This window comes from Artibeus jamaicensis, unplaced genomic scaffold (genome assembly GCF_021234435.1).
Source record: "Artibeus jamaicensis isolate MK-2021 breed Jamaican fruit bat unplaced genomic scaffold, CSHL_Jam_final contig_402, whole genome shotgun sequence".
NCBI lineage: Eukaryota > Metazoa > Chordata > Mammalia > Chiroptera > Phyllostomidae > Artibeus > Artibeus jamaicensis.
In genome coordinates, this window is record NW_026521818.1 from 4,000,805 (window position 1) to 4,013,506 (window position 12,702).

General features: G+C 35.8%; 1 protein-coding gene across 4 annotated transcripts in view; it reads right to left on the reverse strand.

Moving 5' to 3' along the window:
• Window positions 1-12,702, reverse strand: part of PJA2 (praja ring finger ubiquitin ligase 2) — a 70,767-nt gene that overhangs the window by 21,791 nt on the left and 36,274 nt on the right. For all 4 annotated transcript variants that reach the window (XM_053665287.1, XM_053665286.1, XM_053665285.1 and 1 more), the window contains one exon: window positions 2,847-3,032. In XM_053665287.1, coding sequence (XP_053521262.1) covers window positions 2,847-3,032 — 186 coding nt within the window. The remainder of the gene's footprint in view (window positions 1-2,846; window positions 3,033-12,702) is intronic.

The following is a 12,702-nucleotide window of genomic DNA, read 5'->3' on the forward strand; positions in this document are numbered from 1 at the left end:
ATTTATGGGTAATAAGGCATCATGCTTGCAACTTACTCACTAATGGGTCAAAAATGCCATAAATACAGAGAATATATAGACAAATAAAGAAAAAAGGAGAATGAAAACACAAAAGTGGTAAATGTTAACATTTAGGGGATCTTAGTTAAGGATATAGGGGAAGTCTTTGTATTATTTTTGTAACTTTTCTGTAAATGAAATAATTTCAAAGAGTTTAAAATTTTTTTACTATTAAACCATGATTATATTCATATAAAATTATTTTTTCAGAACTTTCTTAGGTTAATAATTAAAATCCCAATTTCTTGCAGAAAGACAGAAAGGTTAATCAGTCATCAAAGAACAGATAAATGGTACAGTTGGGATCTGTATAAATCCAAAACCCACATTTTCTTCATATCAACTCTTACCATACCAATCTATAAGATACTCTCTGGGTGTTATTCTGCAAGACTTCTGTAACTTCACCAAAACTAATGAACAAACTTTTGATAGAAGACTTTTTCCATTTTCCTTTAAACTAAAATCAAAACAAGAACAACAACAACAAAAAAACAGAACCAAAAGCTTAAAATTTTTTTCTAAGTAGTGGTAAAACTAAAAAAAAGTGTCAAAGTTTGGCTATAGACACAAGAACTGCTGCTCTCTGCCATAGCCTTTCCTTTTAGTTACAAAGATGACATGTTATTTTCACCTTAGGAACCTTCAGCTATCATCACAGGATATATCACAATACAAACATGTAATGAAGTGTTGCTACATCTAGATAAAATTCAATAGTTGTCTTAAAAATCAATGCTAAAATGCTATCTGTATTAACAAAACAAAACCAAAAAACAACCACTATACAACTACTGCTAATTGAAACAATTAGCAACATCTCTAAATTCTTAACATGACAGCCATATCCAGAAAGGTAGTCAATAAATTAGAACACAAACGAAACATTTTCAAATTTAAATTAAAATTATATTTAATAAAATCCTCAATTATTTTTTTAATTTTCATTTTAAAAATTTTAAAATTTACTTATCTTTAGAAGGGAAGGGAAGGAGAGAAATATCAATGTATGGTTGCTTCTGGTGCATCCCCTGCAGGGAACTGGCCCCTGATGGGAACTGGCCTGCAACCCAGGCAGGTGCCCTGACAGAGAATCAAACCACGATCTTTTGGTTCGCAGGCCTGTGCTCAATCCACTGAGCTACACCAGCCAGGGCCTCAATTATTTATTCAAATTTTTATGTAGAACAGCTGTTTTTGAAAATTATTTAGTAATATATATCAAGACCTTAAAAAAATTATCCTCAGTAATGTTCCTCTATGAATCTGTCCTAAAAAAATTACCTGAAGTCAGAACAAGTTTCATGGGTAAGTGTGGGGGGCAGGGGAATTTCACTGCAGTATTTCAATGGGGAAATGGTCAATTAAATTTTAGTGCATCTACAGAATGGAGCAGCTACATAATGAAGCTGCAAAGAATTATTTTTACAAAATTTGGAAAAAATGAAAGCATAATTGCTTCCTGATATACACAAATGATGCTATATAAATAAGTCTGTTAAGTTCCCTGCTGAGTTCTTCAAGGAATGAATGACTTCACATATGGAAAGATAAGACAGCAGAATAAACAAGCTCAGTAAAAGGGTAACGGGCAGATGGAGGGAGTGAAGGGAGCATCAGGATCAGCAAACCTAGGACTAGATGAAGTCACTGATTTTCCATAATGTTTGGGAAGCTAGGAAGTGAATTTTGGAAGGTGGGACTGTTTAAGACACAATTACAGATTGTTGCTGGCTGTAATAAAACTGTACTTCTACTTCCACAAAATAGTCAATAAAAATCTGTTCTGCACGTATAATTCTCTCCCCCTGAGAAGTCAAAATAGAAACTGGTGAGGAGGGTTTCATGGAGATGCTGAGTTTCGTGTCTGAAACAATCTGGAGAAGCACAAAGAAGTAGCTACACACAGAGAGAAACTGAAGACACGAAGGAGGCCTTAAAAACATAAATCAGTGTTATCAGGGGGATATAAAGAAATTTTTCTTATCTTTATTTTTCTAAGTTTTCTGTAAAGACATTTTAACTGGAAAAACTAGACAAATTCTTAAAACTATATCTGTGCAGAGATGAAAACATGGGTGGTACTAAGCCATATTTTTCCCAGAAAAATATTACAAAAAGGTACCAGTTGGAGCAAACATCCCGTATTCATTTCAATAATTAGCTGCTTCCAAAGGGCTACTACACACTCAAAAGATACATCTAACTTTATAAACAAAAACAGTTAAATTCTAACCATTATATAGCATGAGAAGTGACGACTGTATAATGCACTTCATTTATATGCTACTTTTATTTGAAGCTATTCTTTGTCAGCACAAATAAATTTAATACTTTCAACATCTCTGGGAAGGTACAATTATATTTTTCCACACAAAATATATCCAGAAGAAAAACTGTATTCTTATGATTCTGATTCAATCACAGGTTTTGAAATTCTCCAAATACTATTTAGGACCGTTTTTTCTTTTAAGGATCATAATACTATATTTAGTATATAAGGGTAAATTTAAACCTTGGAAATCTCAAACCCTAAGTGTATAATTCACTGGGATATAAGGTAAGCTTCATGAGAGCTAAATGTCAAAGAAGGAAGAGGTCACTGAGTGGAATAAAATCCCTGTAGGAAGTAATATCTGAAATGAGCTTTGAAAGAGAGGAAGATTGACAGATGAGAAAATCAAAATACTTCTTTGCTATCAGAGATTTCATTTTCATAATTTAGAATCATGAACAGATTCTACTCAATGAACAATTAAGCATGGTAATAAGACTGTGCTACATACCTCCAGTCCACATCCAAATCTTCACTCACACTGGAGTCATCCTCAAGGTTATTGTTACCATCCAACATGAAAGCTTCTGGCTGTGCAAATTCATTGGCTGGCTCATTTCCTTCATCACTGCTGCTTTCATTGACTTCATTGTACTGTAACCAAGGAATTTCTCCTTCTTCCAAAGATGTCTGTTCCCTAATGCAAACATTTTTAAGAGAAGAAAAAATAATGTTTTAAAACACATCATAAATTCTTTCTTTAAAGAATTCTGTTTAGTATAAGTAGATTCTTTTTGAGTTCTAAACTCTCAGTACTTATGATTTTTAAAAATCTGCTTTCTTTAAATGTAAAATTATTTAAAAGGGAAGTAAATCTGTTATAGGGTCACATATATATAGAAATACCTAATTACATAAGAACCTATTTCTTTGATACAGAAATTATCTAATCTCCTATATTTCCTCCTTTTGCAGAAGTAAGAAAATTCATCTTAGAAAACCTGATTTGTTAAACACTGCTCTTGAATAGTTTCCTTTCCAAGTTACAATAAAATCCAAATGCTTCAGACTGGCCTACAAATCCCTATGTAAGACATGCTTCCTCCTTGGCCCTCTTCTCCAACTGCTGGCCGCCACTGCTATTCCCTCCACTGACTGTATTCCCACTATTCTCTACAGGGACATCATTTTCACCTTGGGGCCATTTCCTCTACTTAAAACGTTCTTTCATCAGATATCTGCAAAGCCACTCCCTCCTTGATATGCAAGTCAGAGTAAATGTCACCTCGGCAGAAAGGCTTGTCTTTGGCCACTCATTTTATTATGTTCACTCTCCTGTAACTGACCACCACATCACTCAGCTCATTTTCATTATAGAGCTTACTTTTACTTATCATTTTCTTATCTGTTTATTGACAATATTTCTCCCACTAGAAAATAAGCTCATAGGGACAGAGGCAGACAAATTATTGGTGCAGATCAAGAAAATACAGAAGAGAAGCAGTTCAGAACAGCAGGGAAAAGTATTATTCAGTAAATGATATTGGGACAACTGGGTATTCACCTGGAAGAATTGAGGTTAAATTTCAAAGTCATTATTTACTCTTAAATAAATTCCAGATCTACTTTTTTAAAATGGTCACATACCCCACCCCCACCACACTAAAACAAAAGAAGTACTAAAAGAATCATGAGAAAACTTTTACAAAATGTCTGTCATTCTAAGCATGATATAAAAACCTTGAAGCCAAAGACAGATTGTTACATTTTATAATATGTACATTAAACACTTGTGGAAAAGTTAAACAACCAAAAATTTGGACACAAAAATCAAACTGAGTAAAATTAATTACAATACATGAGAAACAAAAGGCATTTCAGATAGGTAAACATGACTTGCCCCCCAAAACAACCACATCAAAATTACAATTAAAATATAGAAAACCATCACTCAGAACCATTAGAAATCAAGTTGAATGGAAGTCTGACAACCGCAAAATTAAAGAAACCATTCTTTAATGGTTTGGCATCAAGGTGAGAGCCGGGCACAGCTTTTTCTCAGACAGAAAGGAGGGTGGAGGCCATTGCTCCTCGACTGAAGCCTCCCCCCACACAGCAACGGAGCTGGCAGGAAGGTGCTGTAACTGGGGCAGTATCAACCTCCATAACATTGTTTGCCCCACCCTGGACACTTCCCGAGACTCCATCCCACCCAACTTGCATGCCCACCTGAAGTGTTAACCTTGACTTTTCCATATGAATGGTTGGTCTTCGCTCATGTTTCACAACTTCCTAAATCCTATCAAATAAACAAGTCTGCCCCAGTGAGCCCTCAGCCCTGTACCTTTTGCTACATGATCTAGGCTCAGCACTAGCAGCAGCCATCCTAGATCCACAGCTTGGCTTTGCCTGGGAATCTCCAAGCCCAACATAAGGAGCAACCATCTTAGATTGCATTATAGCTCAGGCACAGTGGCCCAGGGCCAGATACAGGTGGGGGCCTACTTTGGCCTGTACCACCTGGGAAACCCCAGAGCCTGTGCACCCGGCGGACAGCTACAGACCACATAGGAGCACCACTACCCAGTCCCGGCACAGCTGATTGATTCTCCACAGAGGGGCAGTGTGGTCAGCGATCACAGCCAGTCCCTGCAGCTGACTGGCCTGGGTAAATCCCTCCTACTGACCTGCCAACAACAACCAAGGCTCAACTGCAAGAGGAGGGTGTACTCAGCCCACACAAAGGGTGCACCTTGAGGACCCAGCACAGGTGAAGAGGGAGGCTGTGCCACTGGACCTATACAACGCCTACTACATCGGGCCACACTACCAAGACAGGGAGCGCAGCTACTCCACCTAAGACAGAAACAAACACAGGGAGGCTGCCAAAATGAGGAGCCAAGAAATGTGACCCAAATGAAAGAGCAGATAAAAACTCCAGAAAAACAGCTAAATAAAATTCAGATAAGCACTCTATCAAATTCAGAGTGCACAACACTGGTTATAAGGATGCTCAAGGAAATTAGTGAGGACCTCAACAGTATAAAAAAGATTCAATCAGAATTGAAGGATACACTAATTGAAATAAAAAACAATTTACAAAGAAATAACAATACAGTGGATGAAGCTGAGAATCACATCAATGATTTGGAATATAAGGAAGCAAAAAACAATCAATCAGAACAACAAGTGACCAGAGGGGAGAAGGAAGGGAAGTTAAGGGGAAAAAGGGGGAGGGATTTGGAGGAACAAATAGGAAGGACACAGGGACGAGAACTAAGAGGGGTGGAAATGGGAGGGAGGTGGGGCGCAAGGGGCGGGGGAGGCTGGGATGGGAGAAATAGACAAAAAAAAACTGTACTTGAAAAATAACTAAATAAAATCTAAAAAAAAAAAAAAAAAAAGAAGGAAAAAGAAACCAAGAAATTAAGGATAGTGTAAGCAACCTCCGGGATAACTTTAAGCATTCCAACATTCATATTATAAGGATGTGAGAAGGAGAACAGCAAGAGCAAGAACTGGAAATCTATTTGAAAAAATAATATAAGAAAATTTCCCTAGTATGGTGAAGGAAATAGACATACAAATCCAGGAAGCATGGAGAATTCCAAACAAAATGGATGCAAAGAGGCCCACTCCAAGACGCATCAAGATTAAAATGCCAAAGGTTAAAGATAAAGGGAATCTTAAAAGCAGCAAAAGCAGATAATTATCTACAAAGGAGTTCCCATAAGACAGTCAGCTAATTTCTGAAAAAACAAAAACAAAAGCTTTGCAGGCTAGAATGGACTGACAAGAAATATTCAAAGTCATGCAAAGCAGGGACCTACAACCAAGATTGCTCTACCAGCAAAGCTATCATTTAGAATTAAAGGGTAAAGTGCTTCCCAGACAAGAAAAAAAAAAAACTAATGGAGCTCATTACTACCAAGTCATTATTATATGAAATGTTAAAGGACTTTAACATTTTTGAAATGTTAAAAGAAAAAGATCAAAACTATGAAAAATAAAATAGCAATAAATACATGTCTATCAACAATTTAATCTAAAAAACAATTTAATCTAAAAAACAAACTAAGCAAACAAGAAGAACAGAGACAGAATCATGGATATAGAGTATGTTTTGATGGTTGCCAGATGGGAGAGGGGTGTGGGGAATGGGTGATGGGTTTAAGTACATATAGGTAGTCACAGAATAGCCATGGGGATGTAAAATACAGTATAGGAAATGGAATAGCCAAAGAACTTCCATGCATGACCCATGGACATGAACAATGGTATAGGGACTGCCTGAGGGAGTGGAGATGCTGGGTGGAGGGAGCAAAGGGGAGAAAATTGGGACAACTGTAATAACATAATCAATAAAATATTATTTATTTATTTATTTTTACTTTATTGTTGTTTAGAGTTGTCTGCATTTTCTCCCCAACCCCAGCCAACCCCCCTCCTTCCCCTACTTCCACCCTCCCCCTTGGTTTTGTCTATGTTTTCAGGAACTACTATAAAGGACACATGAATAAAATATTATTTTAAAATAGGCATTTCAAAGCTGCAATGAACTGAACAAATGGTACTTTATAAATTTACAAATGAAAAAATTATATTGGTAGGATTTTCTTATTTATTTTATTGAACAGAACAAACCTTTTTAATGTATCAAAAGGTGGTAAAATATTAGAGCATATAATATTCAACTTGTGTTTTAAGATAAGAAATGTTATATAACAATTTATATATTTCAACTTTAAGAGCAACTATAATTAGAATTCTATTCATTTTAATGTGTGACTTCAAAGTTTTGGGTAAAAACATTTATGAAAGAGAGGCAGGCAATGTCCACATAAAAAAATTAGCACATTTTAAACACAAAGGAAAGAGTATCTGTTTACACACCTAACCTCATACATGTTTCTTTAACTTCAGATCCTAAACTGTACTTCGGGATAACAGGTTTATAAGATTTAGTATCTAGTATAGCCAGTCTAGTAACATCAGAAAAATTAGCGTAAGAAAACATACTTAGTTAGAGGTTTAATGTCGAATAAATGAAGACAGTGTGCTTTCCTTTTGTGCATAATTAGTCCAATGCAAACTTAACCCCTAATGGATTTAAAATACAAAAATCAAACTAAAAATTCAGATCTTTATTCACAACTTTATGAGAGCAATCACCACACTGTATTGTAACTTTTCTGTTGACTCACTTGTCTCCTCTTAGACTGGGAGCTTCTCGAGCATGTACAGTATTCTCTCTCATTGTTGTGTCTTCACCCCCTGTAACAAGTGCCTGGTACACGTAATAGATACTCTGTACGTGTTGCAAATGTAATAAATCCTTGAAAAAAATCTATCAAGCCTAGAACAGACCTTGGAAATTTCTGTTATTTCTAATGTATTCCCACTAAAAGTACATTTCTTTTTCCTATTTTAAAGACATCAAGCCCTGGCTGGTGTAGCTCAGTGGATTCAGTGCGGGCCTGTGAACCATATAGTATCTCAGTTCGATTCCCAATCAGGGCACATGCCCGGGTTGCAGGCCAGTTCCCAGCGAGGGACACATGACAGGCAACCATATGTTGATATTTCTCTCCCTCTCTCCTTCCCTTCCCCTCTAAAGATAAATAAATAAAATCTTAAAAATAACAATAAATAAAAAAATTAAAATCCTCACCCAAAGATGTTTTTTTAATTAAAAAAAAAAGACATCAAAATGACTCAAGTAACTCCATACTTCAGCCATAACATAATACTCAAATACACTGTTGAAAATAATTCAGTATAAAATATTAATGTATGGGTTTTTTTTAATTCAAAGAAAAAACTAAAATAAGAAATCATAAGGAGTCAAAACAATTTATAATACATCATTAATACTCTTACTATATATTACCAATTCTTGGCTACATATTTTGCTGAAACATTTGATTGTTTTTAATAATTCACTTTAGTACAGTTATAAGAAATAAGTGGTATATGGCATATGCTTTCAACATGTTAAACAAAGTTAAATAAATTCCTACCATTTGACATCAATTTTCACAGGCTTGAAGAGTGGCAATGTGCCAGACCAGTATAAAAGAAGAAATTTTGCTCCTAAAAAAAAGATTCTGAGTAACTGGGTCAAAGGATCTTTTGTTTTGTTTGGCTACCAGCAGAGATAAATGTCCCCCTGGGGCTGCAAGCACATTGTATCTCAGTCCTCTTGCTCTCTCCCTATTCTCCGCATACATCCACAGCCTATTTACACAGTCACACAAATTCAGACCTTCACTGCCCTTTCTTCATTTTGGCAATTCAAAACTCAGTAAAATGGCATTATAATGTTATGTAGTAACGTATGAGACCTGATAAGACAAATTATCTAATCATGTCTCCAGCTCGTCAATTCTGAAAAAGCCATCCAGTATACGGGAGACTGGAAGCCTGTACCTACCACTGCCCCCCGCAGAGTCACAGGCAGTCCTTCCATCTGGCAAGGGAAACTGCCAACTTGCTCTTCCTTTTTGAGGATTTTTCAGCACAACTTGGAGAAAAGGAACGCTGCTACCATGACAGAAAGCTGAAAATACCCATCACGTATCGCCACAACCTATTCCCAGTGAAAATCTTAGAAGACCACCTGCATCATCTATTCTCCTGACTACAGGCTATACTGTCCCCTGAGACAGACTGTTGCTCCTTCCCAGAAAACGATTAAGACCCCTCTTCCTCAATAACGGAAACTAAATTTAATAACATCGCATGCACACAATTATTAAAATTATCAAAATACATCAATAAAAACTGAATATTTTAAACAAATTTTCACTGCAAAGTATTAAACTTTGCTATCATATAGTCATGCACCATAAAATTTTGAAAAAGAAAACAAAAGGCAGAAAGATCAAATTAAACAGCTGAAAACGCTACTCTGATTCACAAATTTGAGTCATTTCCTTTAGCTAATATATCAGCAATTAAGAGTATCCATTATTTGCAGCACAGAATTTCAAATGTTTGGGTTAATACCGACATTTTGAAAGGCTAAGGCTTTCATAAAATAAAACTATCTTATAAAAATTTTATTTATAAAATTCTGAAGAGTATAATAAATATTCCTAATTAACTTGTATATAATTAACTGATTTCATTTTATAACTCAAAACACGTGTTAGTTCCCAAGCTTTAGGTATAAGCTCACTTTTAATAATTCTAATTGTATAGCAAATTTTTAAGATTTCAAATCCCTATCTTGGAAGGAAAGTAACTTAAATTTGAATTAAGGGTCCAAAATCCTAAAAGGGAATTACAGCTTATAAAATCAATACCCTGGTTCCATGTCATCAAGTCTCAAACAATTTGTTAGAAGTTTTAGAGTATTTATGTAAAGTTTGTAAAGTCACCAGAAAAGCTGAAAAAGCCTGAATGGAAACACAGAAGTGTGATGTTATTAACTTTAAATTAAAAAACACAAATCTTGTGGGGAGTACTGGGGGGGTGGGCTGGGATGGGAGTAAAAGACAGAAAACTGTACTTGAACAACAATAAATAAATTTTAAAAAATAAAATGTAAGCCAACAACTTTAAAAAATAAACAAATAAACAAACACCCCCCCCAGTCTCAAATGGACATTCACTAGTTATTGTCCAGCAATTATTCAGTGTTTCCCTAGTAACTTTGAAAGTAACTTCCCCAGCTCTCTGAAAGCCTATTTCTCGCCTTCTTTCCTTTAAGTTACAACTGTCCTGTCCTCACCAGCTCTCAACATCCAGTCACAACGAGAACACTGGAATCACTAGAAACTCCCTCTCCTTGAAGTCTGGATGCCCAAGGACTTCTCCTCATCTTCCTATAATTATCAGATACTCTTTTCTGGAACATTCTATAAGCAAACCATCACATGCTCCTTGTTTATGGGAGCTGGGGAAAATGCTCTTTGAGGCTCAACATCCAACTGTGGTCCTTTCCCTTTTGTAAAGAATTGGGTACAGCTACTGTATCCACTTTCTTCATCTTCAATTCCTGTTATTATTTTTAATCCTCACCCAGGGTATGTTTTTTTTATTGATTTTAGCTAGACAGGAATGGGGAGAAAGAGAGATCGATACATCATTGTAAGAGTGAAATATGAATCGGTTGCCTCCTGTATGTTCCCTAACTGGGGATCAAACTCACAACCTCGGCATGTGCCCTGACCAGTGATCAAACCCTCAACCTCTGGTGTACAGGAGGAGGCTCCAACCAACTGAGCCACCTAGCCAGGGCCTGTTATTTTTTAATTCATTTTTTCCCAATGCAGAATATACACAATCTATGTAAGTTAGAAAATATACTACAATGAACCCCCATAAGCCCAACACCCAAACCAGGAAACCAGAATATTACCACTGACTAGTATACACCTTGTATGCTACATGTTGGCCTCACGGCCCCCAGAGAAAAGTACTATCTTGATGCTGCTGTTGTCATTCCACTGCCTTTCAGAAGAAATTTTCACTACTGTTGTAAACTTAAATAAGATAATTACTTCTGCTTGTTTTTAAGCTTTATGAAACCAACTCCAGGATGGCTGTTTTTAATCAGTACTGTATCTCTGCATGCATCCATATTTTTGCATGTAATGGTGGTTAGTTAATCCTATTGCTATGTAATACTCCATGTATGAATATGCCACTAATTTTTCTATTAATTAATATTTGGGTAATACCCAGAAGTAATGCAATGAAACATTCTTATATACAACTTCTAGACCATAGGGGAAATTTCTTTACGGTGAATACCTGAAAGTGGAATAGTTGGGTAGTCTGCCACGCAAATGTTAAAGTTACATAATTTCAGTGAATTTGACCTACTTTGTATCTTAACGAGCAGTGTGTGAGAACTGATTTAGCCTTGGCTGGTGTGGCTCAGTTGACTTAGTGCCAGCCTGCAAACTGAAAGTTCGATTTCCAGTCAGGGCACATACATAAGGTTGTGAGCCAGGTCCCCAACTAGGATCATGCAAGAGGCAAAGGATCAATGTTTCTCTCCCTCTCTTTCTCCCTCCCTTTTCCCTCTCTAAAAATAATAATAATAATAAATATATATATAATCTTCAAAAAAGAGAACTAATTCATATCTTCCAAAACCCCTCACATTGAAAATTTCCTAATTTTTGCTAATCTAATGGGTTAATTAAAATGATACCTCTTTGTGATCTTAACATATACTCCCAAATAGTTTAGTATTAAAAACATCTTTTATTCATCATTAATACTTCCTCGTTAGTGAATTATATGCTCAAGGTTTTGATCATTTTGCAATTAGTCTTTTTATTTTTTACTAATTTCTAGTTCTTTATACATTCTGCACATTAAGACTTTATATTCTATAAATACATTCTCCTAGCTTTTCTTTCCTTTTCAGTTCCTGTTCTTTTTGTATTTTTTTACCCTTTATTTTCCCATTATGCTGTAATGATTAAGACCTCCACCAATGGCTATGAAAATGGTGCTAATGAGCACCCTTGTCTTGCTTCAATTTAAGGGCAAATTTTTAAAAAACTATTCATTGGAAATAACATCTAACTATTTATTTATTTATAGGATACCTTTTATCAGGCCAAGGATATTCTATTCTAATCCTATCAGAATTTCTATCATAAATTTCTATCAGAGTTTCTATCATGATGAGGTGTTGAACATATTAAGTGAATTTTTCCATCCATCTATAGAATCTATCATAAATTTTCTTCTGTGTTCTGCTAATGAGGTGAATGACATTTACAGGTATTCTACAGGAAACTATCTTTGCATTTCTGGAATAAACTCAGATTTATAACTGAGTTTTGCCTTTTAAAAATTACATTTCCAAATTTGAATTTCCAATAATTCTGTTTAAGATTGAGATGTGTTTTACACTTAAAAAAATCCTCGCCAGAGAATATGTTTATTGTTTTTAGAGAGAGGAAAGGAGAGAGAGAGAGAGAAACACTGGCACGAAAGAGAAACATTGGTTGGCTTCCTCCTCCCATACACACCCGAACAGGGGACTGAACCTGCAACCTAGGTACATGCCCTGACCAGGAATCAAACATACCACCTTCTGGTGTAGTGGATGATGCTTCAACTAACCGAGCCACCCCGCTGGGACTGACACATATTTTTAATTGGGGGGGGGGTAAGAACATGTACATTTTTCTTTACATACTCTTAGTATTAGGCCTTATTGGCCTCTTGTGTCCTTATTAGAATGATCTGGAGAAACAGCTCTTTTTCTATGCTCTTAAGAGTAGAGTGACATGATCCTTAAAAGTTTAGTTTAAGAGAATTCAGCTCTAAAACCATCTGTATCAGTTGTTTTTCTCCATGTGAAGGCTTTAAACCACTGATTACCTATCTGTAATAAT